Source organism: Nipponia nippon, unplaced genomic scaffold (assembly GCF_047370975.1).
Source record: "Nipponia nippon isolate SJK-2023a ecotype South Korea unplaced genomic scaffold, ASM4737097v1 scaffold_4, whole genome shotgun sequence".
Classification (NCBI taxonomy): domain Eukaryota; kingdom Metazoa; phylum Chordata; class Aves; order Pelecaniformes; family Threskiornithidae; genus Nipponia; species Nipponia nippon.
In genome coordinates, this window is record NW_028262358.1 from 72,164,160 (window position 1) to 72,185,773 (window position 21,614).

The following is a 21,614-nucleotide window of genomic DNA, read 5'->3' on the forward strand; positions in this document are numbered from 1 at the left end:
AAGCAACATATCTCAAGACAGCCACCATCATGACCTGTACTGGAGGATAAACTGGAGAGTTCACAATGTGTACCAAAACGTTTCTAGCACAGTTCAGGGATGTAGCAGCCTGTAATGTGACCAGAAACAACACAGACGTAACATAGAGGGAAGGAGTCAAAGACATAAAACATATGCCAGCAATACTTCTAACTGAACAGTTATCCTTAGGATGAGCAATACTGAGTATTGATTTGAGGAATACTATTTTACTAATTTAAAAAAAAAAGCTCAGATTTTCACAGTCTCTTTTCAAAAAATTAATGGAAGAGAGTAAAGTTCATCTAATTATTTGTTGTGAATTACTTGTTCTGATTCAATCAGAACAAAATTCACCTTAAATCCAAAGGCATTTGGAATGAATACAACTCTCAGTTATTTGTTTGTTTTGCTCTCCCCGTCTTACATACCATCAGTTTGTAAAATACTAGGTCAGTTAATAGGTAAATAATTCAACCACCTTTCCAGTGGAAAGCCAGTTAATCGGTGTTAGTAAAGGTTTGCCCCCTCTATAAATCAGTCACCTCTGTTTGATTATGGACATTTCTGGCTCTTTCATGTCAATACCTCAAAGGCTAAGATATGAAGAAACATTCTGTGGCAATTTTTGATCTGTAAGTCGGAAAAGAAGTAGCTCACATTTTACCTTGTCTTTAGAAATGCACCCTTGAAGCAAAAGGTGTTGAGCACTTGGAAACTCTGGGAGGAGAGTTCCAGTTTTGGAACTCAGAGAATATTTACGAGTGAAACCACCCTGAAATTGAAGGAAAAAACCAGGAACATTGAAATAGCTAATATAGATTCAACTGAAACCAACAATTCATGCTAAACTTGCATATTATCTCATGAGTCTCTCAACATTCCAGAATACTTACATTCAAATAAGCCTTCCAAAATATTGATGCTTATCCAGATCTGGATTCCAGCTCAGAAAAGTAATTAAATAAGTGCCTAGATCTAAACTCCACCCAATACAATTTTCAGAGTGATGCAGCCTTTGAGACACATTACTTCATGGAATTCTACAAGCTTTGGATATAATCTATGTTTAAAAAGTAAAGTAGAATACTACTCTCCTCTACAGTATGGACTGTGATATCCTCAGGGAGACCCTAAGTTTTATTTAATATGTATCTTTCTAGTGCAAGGATCTAGGGTACTGGAGATGTTATTCTCCCCTGCTCTCTTCCTGCTCTGAGAGCACAGCAACAGTGATTTCTGCTGTTTTACTATGTAACCACTATTTTAGTTTATCATAAAGTTTGATAATATTTTATGGTGTTATGGATGTGATGGTAGGTAGGGTCTATGGACACTTCTGAATTTATTATATAGGTCTCTGTGATTGTGGCAGACTTGACATGAAGCCCCAGTTTCATATCTCATAATAAGAACATAATAAGAACAATATTCCTAGCCGTTTAGTGTTCTTCAGTTACTTTGTCGAGACATGGTCAATGGTGACCTGGAGACAAGATAAATTCCTCCTGGATTATGCTAAATTCTGCTGATCTGAGAGTTTCTTTCAGTTCTCAGAGCTCACCTCTTAAGCCTCTTTAGCTTGTGACATCTGAAATATCGTAGACACATCTTGTACTAGTTACAGACTGAGAAAAGATCCTGAATAATTATTAGATGCTAGCCTTTGGAGAGATGGGATTGAAGGATGAAACAACAAGCAGCCTTGTATGTGTGGATACTGACCATGAAGCAATATATGGTAAATCAACCCTTGTTTAGACTCCTAACCTAATACTCTCACAAAATCTGGTTTAGTCTACTTCTCAGTAAAGCTGAGCAGTAACATTCTGTAGTGATATAGTGTTACTATGCTTATATTTATAATGCACACCACATTACACTTATTAAGCCCTCAAATGATACAATTAAGATGAAACCCTCATCCTCAAGAGAAGCAATAAAATCTGTATTATGATTCTGTCCTTACTGACTGAATTGTACTTGTTTTCATAGGACTGCATTCAAACCTAGAGAAGACTACTTGGCTGAAACCCTTTCTTCCATTTTAGCCTGCCCAGTCCTTATGTCAAGGCAGTGTACGGAGCCTTGAGCAGGCCGCCTGCACGTTCCTGCCATAAATCCACTACTCCTGTGCAGATTTCCTTTGTACTAATGGATGGAATTTATGACCGTGCACAAGGCATTTGAATGGTACTTGAAGTGGCCTTTTCCTACCCCTTTGCATACAGTCAGATTTCACTAAAGTGGGAGTAGTAGATATATAGTGTAACATATAGTGTAAAAGTGTGCAAAAGAGAGTATTTTCCTATACATGTTGACTCATGAATTGGAGGCCAGTGTCAAGTGAAATTCTCTCAAATACTGAATTCAGAAGCTATAGCTGTAACTGACTTATTCACCATATATATATATCCATCCCTATTTTTACAGCGTGATATGTCCGCCAAAACTGACAGCAAGAAACGAAAGCATACATTACGTAAACACACTTTGCCTGTGCTATCTACTATTCAAATACATATGAAGCTATAAGTCAAAGAAATTGTAGAAATTCAGAAACATTAGTACTTCTTCGTGCCAATACTTTTGCAGTTTTATAATTGCCTATCAGTATCAGGAGACTTGTTTTTTTTTAATAACAGGAGTAATCTCAATGGTTTTATTATGCAATTACCCATTAAATATATTAAAAGCTCTGATTAAAAGGTATTAGTTCATTTAAAAGAAGGCCGTGATGGTGGTGGGAGGTTTAAGAGAAGATAATCTGCAATGTTTTTTACCTTGCTAATGGACTTATATGACTGTGCCTCAGTTCTAGGCTTAATATTTTAACCCACTGCCACTTGCCCTTTCAATTTAATGCCATCTGTTTCTAATGGCCATTTAACATTAAGATAATGACAGTAATATTATCTGCCTAATTAACCATGCAGACTCTAATGGTGCACTAACTGGTTTAGATAAAAGAATTTGCTGATATCTCCCCCTACAGAGAGAATACTAGAAAATGTGATAAAACATACCAGAAGTAAACAGTGTCCCTGGCACTCAATAAGTGTTCATTCAAATACCATTTACTCAGTATATTTAGACAATCAGTGCTTTAACATCTTTTCAATGTCTTTATGTTCCTACTGAGAATTACACCTTATGCAATCATTGTAAACCTTTCTGGAATACCTAATCGCACGCACTTTCAAGCAAATGAATAAGGATATATCGCCTCTTCACTTTAATGGAAGGTATGATGCCAAATTTTCAGTACGCTGAGATTGTTAAAATTCAGTTTTGACCATGAAAGCTGTTTTTTTTTCTTTTAAGATGTGCCTTAATAATTTCAGACAACACAGAGCTAGGCAATCAAAAACTCATAGATGTGCCTTTTCTCGCTTATTGCCACTGACTTCTCTGTGATTCTTTTTCTGGAAGGATGAAGGGATTGAACTTTGGGGCAGAAACAAGACAGGTTTATGGGACTGTCAGTTCTCAAACAGACTAGGAATGCTGCATCAGAGATGGAAGTAAATGTGCATTCATTTATGCCAAGGAAACCAGAAATTTTCCATCCCGAAACTCTGAAAGAATGAATGCTGTAGTAGTGCCCATGAATCCTTGAATATGTTGGGGATATCCCATGGCATAGTACTATCTTTTTTTGATAAGATAGCTGATTCTCTAAACAGGGAAAAATGCAGCATATCTAATCTATCTGAACCTCACTAAAATACTTGACGTGGTGTCACCATGGGAAATAATTAGTTATGCTGGTGACAATGGGAATTAGTACAAGAATGTAAAATGTTTAAGAAACTGACTCCAGCTGAAATGCTAACAAATTGTGTTGACAGGGAAACTACTGGGTTGAAAAGGGATTGAAGTGAAGATTCTCAAAGATCAGAGTTGGGGCTGATCTCATTGAACATTTCACAGATTAAATTGGCTGACATGAGCTAATGAAATCATCAATAAAGAGGAAGACCAAGAGGTCATGTAGAAAGATCTAGATGGCTTTGAGATAATGGCAATAAAGGGGATGAAAAGCTACACTCTCAGGGACCAATAAGAATTTCTGCTATCAGCTAGGAGTTGCTTATCTGGAAATGAAAAAGGAGAAAGACTTGCTGTGTGTCAGTTGGTCACAGAGGGTATATTTAGTCTGGTAAATTAAATGGTGTCAGGAAACATTCCCAGGCAATACTGGAACAGTATTATTCAGAATGGCCCCTGGCATTCTTTTGGCCCATGCCAATTAGCAGTCTCCCAAACAATTCCTAGTCATGTTTCAACAGTTACTGCATGCTAGGGACTTTTCTCTGTGGCAATGTGGCTGAGATGTGCCTATGGTGTTTTGTAAGTTCAGGAGTTTAATAATATGGATGCAGGCTATTCCACGCCAGTTGAACTCAGTGTCAAAGAACAATCCTGGGAGCAATTCTTAACCCTTAATGTACAATAATCCATAATTTTCTAGTATAAATACGACCAGAATGCCAGTGACTATACCATAGTAAACATTAGTGAAAATGTAGGCTACTTGTGGGGAAAAACCAACCAAACAAAAACCAAATGCAGTTCTAGGGTTCATCAGAAGGGATATTTCCAATAGAAATCGGAGATATGCCATTTACAAGACTTTATGATTTTTTTTCTATAAAGATATTCAAATCAGAACAAGTACAATGAAAGACTATAGGGCTGATCAGAAGTGACTAAAAGCTGCTGCTTGTTCCATCTACCAAGCAAAAGCAGCGAAAAGACATATCACAGGAAAATCTCACAGAGAGCAAAAAATAGAGAAAGACAATCCTGACCAGGAGGTATAAAATTCAGTTTATTAAAAAAAACATCTTTTGGCTTCCAGTCAGACAAATGAGACTCTGAAAAAAAAAGTAACGGACGGAAAAAATTAAGCTCGAGCTTGATCCTTTGCTTAAGAGGGTCTATTATGAACCTCTGTAGTTATGGGGAACTGGATTGGAACAGGAACCCCAGAAGGTGCCTCCCAATCTTATTTTCCTTTGAATATTTAGAGAAGCAAATACTCAGCTTCATGAAAAAAGGTCATGCAGTATAATCTTTGATGAAAAATATTGCTGTAATTTTCAAAGAAATGAAGAAAACCACAGGTCACATATTTGGATTACAGCAGAAGTGAAAGGAAACAGACTACAGCACTTACCTCATTCTTTAATTTGCTTCCAGAGAACCTTTGAAAATAAACACATTTGATTATTTTTTCATAAGCAGAACATTTTTAGAGCTTGTATATATATATATATATATATATATACACACATAAAATAGATATATGAAATAGATCAATTAGAAAAACTATCACATTTTTCCAAATGTAATTATAACAAAAATCATGCTTTTTTCTGAACTTCTTCCATTGATTTGCAAGTGCCTGAGGATATCGGGAAACTTACTGATGTCTTCTAACACATGAAGATTCAGATCACTGACCAAACAGTAAAGTACAAAACCCAGTTTCAGTTTTTTCTTTGGATCTTTGCAACTTCACAAATATCAAAAGAGCAGCATGGGTGCACGTCCACAAGATCATTACCAGGAAATACATAAAGTTTTTGATACAGCTGAGTAAATTCAAAGTAGAAAAAATGCATCTAGAATTTACACTTCCCAGGAAAATGAAGAAATCATGGTGATTTTCCATTCTTTTTCACCACAGTATTATTTTGATGCAGGTGAAATGCATTTCTGAGATCAAAGATTCATTAACTGTCAAAAATGTGTTGCAGTATAGTGAATGTCGTATTGAGAGTCCAGTTGAGAGATTGCCAATGACATTATTAGACTATCATCAGGCAACTCTTCAGTGCAGAAATTAGAAAGCACACGTTTTAAATTATAACTACTAAGCTGGAGAACGTGTAATGACAGAGATTCTAATGGATCAGTATAATGATAAATGTTGTTTGATTCTTGTTATTTCCTGTTCTGCTAGCTGCCAACTGATAAGATACTGTGGGGCAACATGAAGTCGTATAATTATTAGCAGCAATATTGTGATTTCATATTGTTGAGATGCTCTGCTGGCAGGACAGAAAACCAGAGGCTGAGCGGTTGTGGAATTCCTCCTGCCCAGGCCAGGCACAGGCGCCTGACCGTCCCCATCACATGATTATGCAGCATATGTTACCTACAGAGTTCCCTTGCTTGTTAATAGATGAGTATGAAAGAAGGCATCACTCAGCTGATTACAACATGGAGATAATTAGCTTCATAGCTGGATGTATTTGTTACGGACTGTGGATTTCCACATGTGCAGCAAAATGTACACAGAACGTACAGCAAAAACATGAGGCAGCATCTGCTAGAATTGCTCCTCCAGAGCCTTAATTGCTAGATAAAGCTACCCTTCACACAGTGCTGTGGATACTAATGATATTTGGTGTTAGGTATGCTCCTTTCACAGTGCAAGGCTTGATATTTAAAGGAACCAGGAGGTCAAATTTACAGTGGAATTTAAGGATTCTGGCATCTGCAACCCTGCATTTAAGGACTACTGTACTCAGCTCAATTACCTAAATATTAATACATGAACGCCAATTGAATTCGAAACAGCAGTAGAGGCCTACATTTAGGCAATTAAACTGAGGCCCATTGCCCCTGCTAATCTTTTGACAAGCTGCCATCTAACATGCAAGCCTTGTGGTAAAGGCCTCCATATGCCTATATTTGTGCATGGGCATGGTGTGATCTGATACCATTATCAACCCATATATTTTCCCTGCCTATTTCTGCCCCAAGCTTGATCCAGGAACCATTTTTATGGCTCACCTACAAGAACAGACATCAGACAAAGGACAGATTTTATGATGGATCATTACATGCAGCAGCCAGCAACAGGGAGATTCACTCTCACTTTTGAATCCCTACACTGCCTGACTCTTTCCTTACCCAGAAGCTTGTTCTTAACCCCAGGCTACCGTGTCATTCTCTTCACACAGACAAATCCAACCACAATGATGGCCCAGACTGTGCAAAATGAGCATTTGAGCTTCTGTTCTAAATCAGCTAGGGAGGCAATCTGACTGCTGGACCCTGAAAATTCAACATCTCATACATGAGAGCACAAGTCCTAACACAAAGAAAAGGTTCCTAACTAGTGAATCTAGTGAGTACTCCTGAAAATCTTAGAGGGTATCTATGCCATCTTTATGTGAGCGTATACCGTTGGACATCTAGCTGTGGGGGAATTTTGCAGAACCTCCACTTTCTTTGCATTCATTGCTGCTAGATTGTGCAAAGACAGAGCTTTACATGAAAAGGGCACTGGCTGACATAAAGCTGAGGACTAAGAGTGATTATATTCCCTTAAATGAAAATAACTGTCTTTTAGTCAATTAAATGAACAATTTGTTCAAGATAATTCTGTATTATGAAAGAACCTCATCTTGCTGTGTACCAGCAACACCTCCACAGCTCTGGATAAATGCCATTTCTGGACAAGGAAATGGCATATTCCAGTCTATTATGCCTTAAGTCCTGCAGTGGAGAGATCTCTCCTTTTAAGCATCATTGGCAACATTACCCTCAATTTTTACACTTGTCCTATTGTTTGGAAAAAGTCTCTTTCAATATAATCTAAATCTGCCAGCAGTTGCATTTTCTATGTGTGATTATAAACTCATTTATTCCTTTCCTTTCTCAGAGTCCCCACTTACACAGGTATACTGCCGTAGACAATGAAAGCCGTCATTCAAGCCATATGTGAACAGAGACATTTGTTTTACGAACTATTAATCTTTGGCAAACCAACAGGCAGCTATCGTAACGTATTGATCCTGCTAGCTGTCCCTTAAATAAATATAATTAGAGCTTCCTGGGTTAGGTTTAAACTGATATTAGCCAGTCAAAGGACCTGTAAATATTAATCTACACTGACCCCTCCCTCCTGCCCACAGGTGCCAGCTTCACACCATTCTCCAGACGTTTCATAATGAGAAGCTGTCCTGGGGAAAGAACTCAGAGGGTGACACACAAGCAAACAAAATCAGACGAGTGTTCTGGAAATGGTGTTTTGCTGCCTTACGCTAACTTGAACAAATCCTCTGCTGGTATAAGTTGATGCAGCTCTACACTGACTGAGGTGGGGCCATACTGGATGATATTAGCAAAAGATCTTGTTAAAACAAAATTGATGTCTTCAGGGAGCAAACTGCTACCTAAATCTGGGAATGCCAGACACTGAGATATGGAGCAATACTAGTTCTGGTATCAACAACAATTACTGTCCTACAAATACCTTCCCAAGAGAAGGTTAAAGCTAGACCTTCACTGACTAAGTCTCAGAAGTTATGTTATTGTACCTGGTTAAGCCTTTTCCAGAATACACAGAGTGGTAATATGCACTACTTTCTTTAATGCCAATTCCATAATAGTGATACCTGTGGAAAAAAAAGAGGTGTGTTTATAAGTGATGTGTCATGTAAAGCAAACTGTCAAACTGATTTTCAATGCTTTCCGAAAACTTTTCTTAACAGTGTCTACCAATTCCTTTCATTGACATGGAACAAAATCTGGTCTGATAGAAAACAATATTGTCATGATTTGATCCAAAATTCAAGGCTGGGATCTTCTTTAAGTTTAAAACACTCAGTCTCTTACAAGAATGTAGCTGGAACAGCAAATCTCCTAGAAACATGTTACATCTCTTTTCCCTAATGTGCACTTATTTTACTTTGTTTGTTGAAAGGGTGCTGGGTTTGATCTACCAGGTTTATCAGGTTTAAAACTGTTATATTTAGACAGTCCCACAGAGCACTTTTCAGTTGAAAGTAACTCAAGAGTGTACCCTGTAAATCAGTGTTCAGCCTCCTATGACTAAAAATGCTAACACGTCATTCATTCATCCTACTCTCAAGTTGTAGGGTGACCGACTCTGCGGAATTATTTAGCTGCTTAAGGAGTTCTCATCCACATTTGTCTCCCTTGCTGCTCTCCTGGAAAACATTGCTCCCAAAGAGAGCTGGAAGAAGGAAATGTGCCTGTTGCTCAGCCTCTGCAGTGCTGAGCCCAACACCTTAACCAAAGACACTGAAGAGGGTGGATTGGTGCTAAGAAAACTGGCTATGCAGTAGGTACTTATTACTTTCCACTGATTTTGCTACAAAAGAAGTGACCTTCAGGAGAAGGGCAGGAGAGCAAGCTGGGGGCAGCTCTTTCTTTACTGGTCATAGCAAAGTTTGCTTGAGTTCATCTGTCAAAGGTGATAGGCCCTGTCTTATAAATTCCACTCAATAGATTTAAAAACTGATTGTGTTAAACCAAATTTGTCTAAGAATGTTATGGACAGTATAATCAGGATCATTTGTTTTTTTCTAAAGCTAGCTTGAAAGCACCATGGCAGCTGGTTTAACTGAACTGCTTCAAAGTAACGCTTGTAGTTCAAGTGCATTGCATGTAAAGCAAGCCTAACACAGAGGTAACGCTTCGCAACGCATTGCGCTAATTTCACTGAAACTTCTCAAAAGCTTGAAGAAATGCACTCTTAAGACACAAAGCCCCCAGTAAATAGTTCATAAAACACATAAACAAAAGTTTTCAGCTCATCTCTGCTGTTCCTGATGATGTCCATTAAAAAAACCACAATCTTACTGTTGGTTCTTGTATGGGACAATCACAGAAAAGAACAAAACCCTAAAATTCTTTATATTTACAAAGCTGACTGAAAGCATTAGATACAAATGATATTTAAGAAAATGTTCATTAGGATGATATATTTCCTTGGCCTAGGTAGCTTTAAAAATCTCAGCTGAAATAGTCATTGTGTTTCTGGACAGACTGTGGTGTGCATTCAGCATTTTACAGCCAAGAAATGTGACAGAAAGTGGCTGCTGTTAAACATCATAGATTTTACTGTTTGCCTGAAACTGATGAGCCTACATTACACCACTAGATCGCAGTAGTGCCTGGTGGCCCATATGAAGGACAAAAGTTTCTCACCTATTTCTTCACTGTTAGTTTTCTTGCCCCGTAAGTGCATTTTTCTGAGGGATGGTGATGTGGTGAACTGATCATTTTTAAATACCTGTTAATACTCAGAAGCTCAGACATAGGACCATCTGCTCATAACAGTTCCCTTTTTATCCATCAAAGTCAGAGTTGGCTGATCAAAGCAAAGTGACACATCAAGGTGGTTTAGGATGCCAATGGGACCTTTCATTAACTGTCATAATGCTAGACAGTTGTCCTCTGTTTCACACACAGTACTGCGTCACCTATGTTGTGAATTAAAGTCCTGAATGTTTTCAACCACTGCTTTTGCTTTAAACAGACACATTTGGGACAAAGACCTGGATCTGGAAATTCCTAGTATTTGACAGAGTTCTGACACAAATGCTAAAGGCATGAACATTTTTTATTCTTTCAGGAAAATGAAGTAATTTTAGATATGACGTAAGAGGTATTGAAAATACACATGTATGGATTCTTTCAAATAACAGCATTTACTTAGTCTTGACATTGCAAAGGTTGTGCATTGAACAGGATGAAAAACAAAATAGAGCTGTGACCACTTCTTTAACAATGTTATCTGCACATTTGTCATTGGCCATGTAAGCAAGTTGCCTACATCTCATTCCAACACCCTCAATTTCCCAGTTTCAATCACAGGCCATTTTTTAAATTCTAAAAATAAAAGTTCACACTTTCACCACAAATTTGGAATTCCCTCCTGCTAAAGTTGGAGTGGACCAGAGGCAAGGAAAAGCATTACTTCTTTACAACGTTAGGATTCAATACCTAGATTATTCAACAACTAATTCAATATTAACATATCTGGGCTAGAAACAGGAACTATTGTATGATTTGGATTCTCAGGTTTCCAGTGGTAGGCAATGTACTTGTTCTTGCTTTGGACTTCCCTAAGATATCAGAATTTACCATTGTGATATTTTGTTACGTAGAGAATAGATAGTTTCAGTACCTATTCAGTGTGTCTTAAAGGCATAGCAGCTATCATTCTGATTTCCTTCAGCGTTTTGTGTAGTTGAATTTTTGGTACTAAAAATACAGCTTTCCAGTCATGACACAGAAGCAATTAAAAAAAATTATAATCTGTACTTTTCAAGCTCTGTCTGGCATACTTCATAGAGTGATAAGGTATAAAGATTTTTATTCTCTAACAAGTCAAAGCAATTAGCTGAATAGCTTATTTTGGACTCTCTGTTGAGAGTAGTATACCCATTCCAGACACGCTGATAACATCTTTGATCTACAACTTCAAGTACCTTCTTTCTGTCTCTTTACACGCATATTTCTATGCATATATACAGTATAAATGTATTTTACTATTTATGTTTCTACTGTATAATTAATAAAATTAAACAGTCATCATAAGGAACTTATTCTCAATTTTTGTAACACAACTTTTAAAAAGCAAGCTGAACTGCTTTCCTCTTTTAATTTCAGTGGTTTGTTGTAACATATGTTCCTACGCAACTAGTAGCCCTGATTTTAGCATACACTGACACAAATGATAGCTGATAAGGAAATGATAGGCTTAAGCTGTTCAGGGACTTGCAATAACTTGTTATCACAGAGCCAGCTGCCATATCAGTTTTATTAACCCACTAAATCACTCCTAATAAATAAGATAATAGTTTTCAGACATGATGGATAAAAGCTAAGATTCATCATTGATCAAAGTCTACAAAGAAATTAAATTGTAACTTGAGCTCAGTCTTCTGTGTGTATGGACTGAGCAGTATGTACGCTTTCCCGAATAGCTGCTCCAGGTAATTCATGTACTGTGAAGATTATAACCAAATTCTAGCAGTGACCACAGTATGTTCAACATTACCTGTGCAAGAAGGCGGATTCAGAACCTGCTGCACAGACAACCGTTGCTTATGAAATATTAATTTAGGAGAGCAGTTTGCAGTATTTATTGTGCTGGGTCTTCTTCCACTCAGCAGGAATATAGAAAACTTCCCCTACATTCAGCAATCTGGAGTGATTAGCATAGGCCTGAGAGCTGAATGAACTTTGTTAACAAAATTGTGTCCGATGTGTCATACTTTCTTGGCCAAATGTTTAAATCAGTGTTTTAGCATTGACACTTTTGTACAAATGGGTTGTTGGATGTAAACACAGAGAGACTCTGACTTTAAGTTCTAGGATTTATTAGACCCATTTTTAAGTCTCTCCTTTGCCCAGAACAGGAGATGACAAATGCTGCTTAGAATCAGAGGAGGAACTAACATTTGTGTATCTCACACCTTAAAGTAGTACTTGTATCCCACACCTTAGAGCAGCAGTCCTTTCTCAAATCCAAGTCATTCTGATGAGAATGCTAGAAAGAGCTTGGCCTTGTTTTGGTGTGGGAGAAAAACAACTGTCACCTGGAAGATGATGGAAAAGGGAACTGATTTTCTTTGCTTTCTTCTGACCACAGCCAGGCTCCGTTGATACATTACTGTGTATGCATGCAGTGTGCATCAAGGAACTGTATTCCTAGGGAGTTAGCCTTTCTTTGCAATAGAAGAACAATGCTCCCATTGGAGAGGAATTGTCTTTTCGCTTTCATGCTTTTGCAGCACCTGGCTCAGTAGAGCCCTGGACAATGATCAGAGCTCCTAGGCAATACCACAAGACAAAACATCACTGTCAGTAATAGTTAGTACTACTACTGCTCCTACTAACATCATATTGGAATAATGATAGCAACAACAGAAATAAAACAATGTCACTACACTACCATGCTTAAAAAATAGGATTTAATTGCTAGTAAGAAGTGTCTCTTACCAGTCCCAGTAACCCAGCTTTGTTCCACACACAAACAGCTTACAACATTTAGAGTCCATGCTGACATAAAAGCAGAAGGTAACTAATCATTTACGGAAACTGATGAATAGTCCCTTAATTTCCTTATTAACTTAATGGAAACACTTCTGTAAATTATACTTATGTGACTAACTGCTACCTGGTAAAAGCAGAAATGCATTTGCTTCTCAGTGAGACTGTGATTATGAGGGGAATATGGTCCACAACACCAGAGATAGGTAAATAATAATCGGAGATTTTTATTTTATACTGCCACTTCTCTATGACTACTTGCTGCTGTATTCAGTCTCTGAACTGGAGATATTGTCACTTGTGCCTTTTGTGAGGCCCTTTTTTGCACAGGAAGAACAATGTAAATGTACCTTAGTGGAAATTACAATTCCAGAGGAAAAGTCTCTGAGGAAAACTCCGATGAAAAAAAAAAAGAGGAAAAAAATGCCAGATGTTCAAACAAAACCTGCTGATGCCTCATCCCTTTGAGGAAATTGTTCAAGAACAGTTAATCCAAAATAAAATATGGCACATAATACCACCAAGGTCAGTAGAGATATGGGATCTGCTGAAAAAATGCCGCGCATGAGGTATTTCTGTGCTAATGCTGTTAAATGTCTTAGAGAAAAGGGGCATATAGTGACACACGTCCCAAGACAATTAATTTTGTAGCTAGATTCCCATGTCAGAAATTAGATTTGAAACATACCCCTTTACTTAATAGACGTTGACTTACTGCGCTTTAAATTACGCAGATACATGATACATTTTGGAAGTTTGAATCCTGATTGGATATTGTTTATCAATGTTTATCAATGTTTATAGATGTGTCAGATCAAATATATAATGAGCATTTGGAAGACTTTTCCAATTGTATTCTCTCATTCATTATAACTTGAAAGTGATTCTCCAAATATGTTAGGTTATGAACCTGACTAAGACTTACTTAACCAAGGCATTGATGAATTACTAGGTTGTCAAATATTCCTGCACAGATTGTGAATGCCGGATCTCCTAAAAACTTAAACACAACACCAGCAGCAAATGTCCATCCGCAAAGCGAAGTCTACATTAGCTTATACCTGTAACCATAGCTGAACTTCACCACAGCAGACAATATATGAAATCCCTCTTTTCTCCTATAAATAACCTTTCTAATAGTAACTCAAAACCCCTCTATTCAGCGTGTATAGGTCATCTACAAAAAGAGAAATTTTCAGTTCCAGTTTTCCTCTATACAATACAGATTGTGTACTCTGTCCTGAAAAAAAATCAATGGATTACAAATCTGTAAGACTGTGACAGAACCTACGCAAGAACTGTTCCCTGTTAAAAAAGGAAAAATATTCTATGCAGGCTTTATCTCCTTTAGAGTTTATTTTTATTAATGATTATTTAAAATAAATACTTGAGACATACTCAAGAAATAGAATGTCTTTGTAAAAATTTGGAATTGAAATTCTTCCCCACCTTCATTTATACTGCAACAAAACCTAAAATTCACCAATGACATCTCGTGGGCATTCTTCAGCAAAACTAAGGTGGAATCAACTGGCTATTTCTTCTGTTTCTAAGGCAGGAAGAAAACCAAGCATAACAACATGAAACAACCCCCCAAATTATAAAAGTAAACAATGCATCTTTCAGACATTCCTAATGTATTGCAAAGCACTTAGGAAAAACACAATCTTGTTGTTTTTTTCCTTTTCAGTCTCCTTTCATTTTGAGTTTTGCTTATAAACTACTGACAGACAAGAGTAACTTTGTCTTTCAAGGCTGAGTCGTTCAAAATAAAGATTTTTCCCAAACAAACAGAATGTTTGAGTTTCTTCTATTACTACCAGTATTCTGGTTTTCTATGTTTCTTTGATAATTTTCTGGGGTTTAGTTTTGTTTCAGTAAGCCATCAACTCTCTGTGCTTTCTTCTATAAGTCAAGGATAGTTCCATGAATCTTATTCAGTAAGTACATAAACACATTTGTAATTTTAAGCATGAGAAAAGTCCTGGGGCTACTCACATATTCAAAGGCATGCATCTCCTAAAAATAGGCATTAATAATAATAGTTTAATTTCTGTGTATACACAGAAAGCTCGACACAATATCTATCCTAATTTGCTCCTCGTAGCAATGTCTTATTTTCAGGAAAACCTGTTTTGAAATCAATAGAAATATACAGATAAGGATCTGGTCTAAATTTGATTTGGGATTGAAAACCATTAAGTTTTTGGAAAGTTATTTTAAAAGAACAAAATTATTTAACTAGTCCTATTTTATGTAGAATGGTATAGGCACGCTATTTAGGTTTAAATATATTTAAAACCAGATATTGATCAATACTGAAATAACAGTTTAAAGCACAACATTCAGAAAAGCTCAGAGCCAGTCTTGGTTTCAGGCAATACAGAGAAGTGTTTTATTTGTGACTCCCCTAACAGGGATAGAATTTTCCTAGAATTACCTAACTCATAGCTCGACACTAGCAATACCCTACAGGATTATTTTGACTTCTCTACATTCCTTACATCAATACACCACACAGTTTTTCATTTCCTTAAGAAGTAGCATTCCCCTATTAAAAAACAAAATCAGATTGGGTACAATTCATCAGTCCTTCCTCAGCAGTCTTGATATCAGGACATAGGAGGGAGGGTGGATGTAAGGGAATATGGTGTTACCACCGTTCACCACAGCTTTACAATAGCTTTATCATGGCCAGAAGCATAATGCCAGAACCAGAATTAATAAAAGTTTCACCACAGTTGGTATATAATTATCTGGGATCTATTCCCACAGCCTAATATTCTACAGATCAAATACACAAATTAATTGGATATATTATTTATGAAATGACTGCACTATAGGTTGTATACTTTTCAGGGTTTTTATAAACTACTCACAACAAAGAGCAGATGTATACCTTCTTCTCAATTTAAGACAATGCTTTTTTGTAGTTTCTTTAAATGAATCCATATTGTTATGTAGAGAACACAATGAAAGTTGTTAGATTTGCAAAAGGCAAATAAAATCATAGTTAAATTGCACGTTATTTATAGAAAAATTAACAGCTGTAACAAAGATATATGTATTATATAATGTTTTTTATAGATAACATTTTGACATATATTTGCAACAAATGTATGGCTCTATAAATATAATGACAAGTTTTATAAGCTTAAGCAGTTTATTTTTAGAAATTATGCCTGCGGTAATGTTTTCAAACTCTGTATCAGTTTCATCACGTGCATGAAAGTTATCACTTGCAGCTTGTCATCTGAATAAACCCCCCTGTCAATTAGTATATATTATGGAGACATGGAAATACATGTCATTCCTAGAATGTATTCTGTAAGCGGATACACAGATAATTGTGCCTTACTTTGAATGGCCTCTTGTTCCAAGCCGCCTTGTGGTAAGGAGAGGGAATTTCTGGCGAATGGTCTAAAGAGAAAATAACTGTATTAATTTCTAACACTGGTATACTTTCTCAGCAATCTGTTCACAGAAAAATCCTAGTGTAAATATATGGTCTAACGTAGCCCATGAATAAATGTTTGTGACACTTATGTCACAACATAAGCAATTAAGCATGTTTTATGCTGTAGGGGTCCTTCCGTCCTTGTCCATCTCTCTGTGTACCTCCAGTCTTCCCACCCATAAACTCGTTCCCGCCTTTCCCACCTATTCTTCCTTTCCGTTTTCACCTCTACAACTTAAAATCTACTTTTCTTCACCAGGACCCTGTTTCATTCAGGTCCCTAAAGTACAACTGTATCTTTTGCTTCAGAGATCTAAAGAGAACCAGGGGAAGATCTGTCCTCTGGCTATGTTGTTTTCAAAGTCAAAACAGCTAAAAATAAACTGATTTTTGATTTGGAAATTGTGATCTGAAGGTTAAAGTAAGCAAATATTTGCCTTGCAGGTATTTCTGTGTCCTCTGCTATGAAAGTGCTGGACAGTCTTAAACTTATTTATGCTCACTGAAACCCTATGAAAGTTTCTGTTAGCTCTATGCTGCACAAAAAGAATTCACGTTATGTGATTTAATCCAAGTCAACCCAAACTTTCTGTCACTGGACTCCTGAGATTGAGATTAGTGCCCTAAAAACATCCTACCCTTCCTGTAAAGTGTGATGCTTAAGGCAAAACGTTTATTAAGTAAAAAAGTAATTCAGTAATAGAGGTAGATCTAACAGATACATCTAATAGATAGATCACTGTCGAGACAATGTTTAAATGGAAAGCTATTGTCTTCCTCATTTATACTGAAACTGTGTAATGAAAATTAGACATACACTTTCTCAGTATATCCAATTCAAGAGGAAAAAATTAGTAAGCGAACATTTTATGAACAGGATTTTAAATCCATTATTATTATTTAATTAAATTAATGCATTTTGCTATGTATGAACAATGACTAGATCAGCAGTGTTTAAAAAAAGATGATCCTTGAAGCATTTTTGGTTTCCTGTTTCACTAACTACTCAGGATTTAATTTGGAGAGTTCACATCTCCCTTTCATTAAATGATTTCAGGATTAATTGTAAGGAAGGGTAGAAAAGAGGATAAATCAACAATTTTTCATTCAGGAGCTCTTTGTGTTATTAATTTTTATTCCCCTTCTTGTATTGCTTCTTGTGTCACATCTCACTTTACACTGCCTTTAGTGTAATTAAAAGCGTCTTCCATGTCAGATCTGTTTTTGTGGAAAGAACCCTATTAATGTCATCATCAAAAAAGAAGAAAAAAAAGCTCCTGGAGAGAATGATTTCTTTTTTATATGAAATAAAAATAAAACAAAGGGAATTTCAGCTTCACTCTCCTACCAGTTGGTGTCACAAAATCCCTTCATATGGAACAGTGTAGTTAGTTTGATTCCATGTATGTTAGCAGTAGAAAACGTGTATTTAAGAGGCATTTTGACACAGGTGTACTAAATTGTCATTCTATCAAAGAAGTAAGCTAACAAATTATGAAGACATTTACTCTTTACCTTCCCAAAAGTTGCAGCACAGGCAGGTTCCAGCTTTTCTTTTCTGCAGAAGTCTAAGTAATGTGCATAAAGGATGCATCTTGGTAAACAAACTCCTTCACAGACAATGTAGTTTTCTTCCAGCCTGTACAGAGAAAGAAACTGCCAGAGTAAGAAGCCGCATGCCCTATCTCCCCATTTTATTTTCCTTCTGTTTTTTGGTACTTCCCTCTCTTTTTTTAATTTTACTGAAGATTTCCATGAGAGCACACAGATGAGTTTCTACAGAACAAGACAGGCACTAGAGACTGACTCCCCACTCGGTGCTTAGGGTAGCTGCAGAATACAGAAAACCCGGGGCCAGGTCCCTTTTCTTAATGAGTCTTTTTTCAATGTCTGGACTTTTTTTCTTTCTATAAATGATTAAATGATCATCACCTAAGAGCCTGCCTTGCTCTGAAAATAAGAGCACTAACTAGACTATGAAAGACTTGGGTTTAAGTCTGTCCTTTGAATAGAGCAGGGGCTTGAACTTGCAACTTCTGTCCCACTGCATCTTTAACACCTGGGCTAATTTCTCATTTCTTCCTACTTTTGCTTTTTAATTTCCATGCTGGACCTGAAACTCTGTCTTGAACAAACCATACTGAAAAGCAAAGTACTGGCTTTTTCTGAAGGGGATGCATTTTTACGTAGCTTCCCAATCAGTTTACAGAATACAAGTGCCTACTGATTGTCATTAAAGTACAATTTCAAAAACTGAAGTAAAAACCTGGTTGCCTTCACTTGAACTGAACTGTTGGTAACAGCTGGGTATCTCACCGTTGTCCTGTTTCTTTTCTTTACCAATTTACATTATTTGCTACTCCTGGGGTGATGTGCAAGAAATTTTTTTCTCAAATTACACAAATCTGTAAGAAAATACCACGTAGTAAACGCTGCATACTGAATAATTTCACACTGACTCACCAGACTCAAATCCTTAACAATTTATGCTCAGAAGTCAAATGTAAACTACACCAAGAAACTGGGAAATTTGGATTACTCTCCTTTTCCAATTAGAAGGAAAAAAATCTAGATCTGCATTTGGTAACTAAGTTCCCATTTAATTCAACAGCGCTCCTCCCTAATTTCAAGTGTGCTTTAATAGAAACAGTTATCAATTGATGCCTGGAGAATTTGACCTCTTATTTGGTTAATTTTTGCCCAGATAAAACAAAGTAAAGTTACAGCTTCCAAGAATGGTAGAATATAATGTAAAAAAATACATTATAAGGCAGTGAAAATCTAACAGTCAGAGACTTAAAGGATAATTAAAACATCCATTCGCAAATGTAATTCTTAAGTAACGTTTCACTTCCACATTTTTTGATAGATTTCATCGATTTTCTGCATTTCATCGATAGCCACATATTGCAAGAATCTGACGGAGATTTCTGTTAACTGATAAACCTCTGCTAATGTGAAAAATCAGAAATTTGGGGGTGAGTGTCCTTATTTGTAGACGAAGCTTATCCCGGGGGAAAAAAAAAAAAAAAAAAGAAAAGAAAAGAAAAAAGAAAAACCACCCCACAACGCCACAGATGACAAGTATTTCTAAAAGGGCTGTGAGCTGTAACCCTCCCTGCCGGCTGAGCTCGCAGAGCGGTGCCCCTGGGTGCCCGCCGGGCACAGCGGCTGCCTCCCGCCGGCGGCCCCCAGGCGGCTGCGGCCGGGGGGTCTCGCCTCTCGCCGCCGGAGCCCTACCATTGCAGGGTGAGCTGCGTCTGCTTCTTCTTGTCCTTCATGATCTGCGCGATGCTCTTCTTCGCAGACGGGCTCTGGTCCGCGGCTTTCAGCGCGCCGTCGCGAGTGTCCGCATCCTCTTCTCCCGAGCAGAGGGCTTCGCCGGCGCAGCGCGTTTCTGAGCGCCGGCGGGGGAACAAGAAGAAAAACCCGAGGGCATCGTCAGGGCCGGGCACAGCGCGCCGCCTCCTCCCGAGGCGACCGCGGCCCCGCCGCCGCCCGTTTAACCGGCCGCCCTGCCCGCCGCTGCCCGAGGGGCCGGGCCCGGGCCCGGCCGCCGCACCCGCCCCGCCTCGCCTCCCCGCCGGATCCCCGGCGACAGCGGCGGCTGGGGCGCCTGCCGCGCCGCGCCTCCCCCCGACCGCCCGCACCTGCCCCGGCCGCCGGCTGAACAGGCGGCGCCGCCGGCTCCCCTCCTCTTACCGGACTTGATGCCGGCGGGCAGCGCCGGCTCCGGCAGCCGCCTCTCGGCGCCCGCCGCGGCGCACAGCCCCTCCTCGGCGTAGGGCAGCAAGCCTCGCCCCACCAGGTCGGCGTAGCAATCCTCCTGCGCGGCGGCGGGCACCGCCTGCGCGGCCGGGAGCTGCAGGAAGGCGTCCTCTTGCTCGGGTCCCTTGGCCATGCTCCTCACCGGCGCCTGCTCTGCCCCGCCGCGGCGCAGGCGGCGCCCATGGGCGGCGGGAGGGGACGGGACGGGACGGGACGGGACGGGGCGGGCGCGGCGGCGGCCTTAGGGCGCGGGGGGCGCCGGCTGAGGCATGGGCCGCGCCGGCCGTTGGTGCGGCTGGGCGGGAGAGGCTGTCAGCCAAGCGCCGGCGCCGGCAGCGTGAGGGGAGGAGAGGCGGTGCGGGGGCGGCGGCGGCGGGGGAGAGGTGTGCGTGCCCTACGGCGCCTTCCAGGGAGGCTGCACGGCTCCCCTGCGGGCAGGGGCGGCCGGGCCGGCGGGCGCCACTCCCTCCTCACGGCGGCTCCCGGAGGGGGCTCCGCCTTGGATGGGGTCCCGGGGTCGCCGTCGGGCGAGGTCTCCCCGTCCCTGCCTCCCCGCCCGCCGCCGTGCTCAGTCAGGCTGGTCGCGCCTGGCCGGGAGGGGACGGGGCACGGCTGATGGCCCGGCAGGTTCAGGGGAGCTGGCCCGCAGCGGATCTGCTGGGACTTAATGATTAACTCTCGCCGGCGGTGGCTCTGGCTTGTGTCGGGGAGCAGCTCTTCGCCCGCCGCGGCGAAGGCAAAGGGGCGGCCGCGGGGGCTCCCCGCATCCCCTCCGGGCGAGGGCGAGGGCGGCCGAGGGGCGCGCTGCTCCTCGCCCCAGCCCCTTGGCAGCCGCGGGGCCAAGAGGGAGCCGGCCGGGGCTGGCAGGCCGCGGAGCCCGCCTGGGCACCCTCTGCCACTGCCAGGGTCGCGTTATTCCTAGTGTGACGTTGTGGGCGTTGGAACAAAACATCGTGATTTTGTACAACTAAATCCCATTGATCTGGCAGAGGTGTCTTTGCTTTGCTCCGTTTCAGCGTGCTGACTGAGAGAGATGGCGGGGGACAAGCACAGAAAGATGGTCCCTGCTTTTTCCAGAGAGCGAAGTTGTCAGTAGGATGGAAAATCCGCCTGATTGATCACTGCAACATCCAGTTTTGGCAGGGATAGGTTGACGGTTGGACTCGATGATCTTAAGGGTCTTTTCCAACCTTGACGATTCTATGATTCTATGATTGATTCTATGAATATGTCTTCGTCAAAACAAAATCTTGGGCACTGTGCTCCTCCCAGGTAAGGGATGAGAAATTGTAGTGTGGCTTGTGGTGGCAAGCAGCCCTGAAACGCTGTATCAGGTGAATGTTAGAGGCGTTCTTCTAGCCATCGAGTGGTGTTGGGCTGTCACAGACACAGAGCTTGTGAAGAGCTGTTCTTCCTTCTACTCTCTTCCAATCTCCTGTTGCACCTCAAGTCATTGATCTCAGCAGCAGTACAAAGCAGCAGAATATTACCACTTCCACTCCTGCACAGATGCATTATCAGACCAGCTATCAGCTGTCACATC

At 40.0% G+C, this 21,614-nt stretch overlaps 1 protein-coding gene across 1 annotated transcript in view; it reads right to left on the reverse strand.

The window, feature by feature from the left end:
- Nucleotides 1-20,204, reverse strand: part of RFX6 (regulatory factor X6) — a 36,632-nt gene extending 16,428 nt beyond the window's left edge. The window contains exons 1-7 of the mRNA XM_087776222.1: nt 20,006-20,204; nt 19,544-19,700; nt 17,819-17,942; nt 16,205-16,266; nt 8,358-8,435; nt 5,201-5,228; nt 686-793 (exon numbers count right to left, since the gene is read on the reverse strand). Coding sequence (XP_087632348.1) covers nt 686-793; nt 5,201-5,228; nt 8,358-8,435; nt 16,205-16,266; nt 17,819-17,942; nt 19,544-19,700; nt 20,006-20,204 — 756 coding nt within the window. The remainder of the gene's footprint in view (nt 1-685; nt 794-5,200; nt 5,229-8,357; nt 8,436-16,204; nt 16,267-17,818; nt 17,943-19,543; nt 19,701-20,005) is intronic.
- Between the last annotated feature and the right edge of the window lie 1,410 nt (nt 20,205-21,614).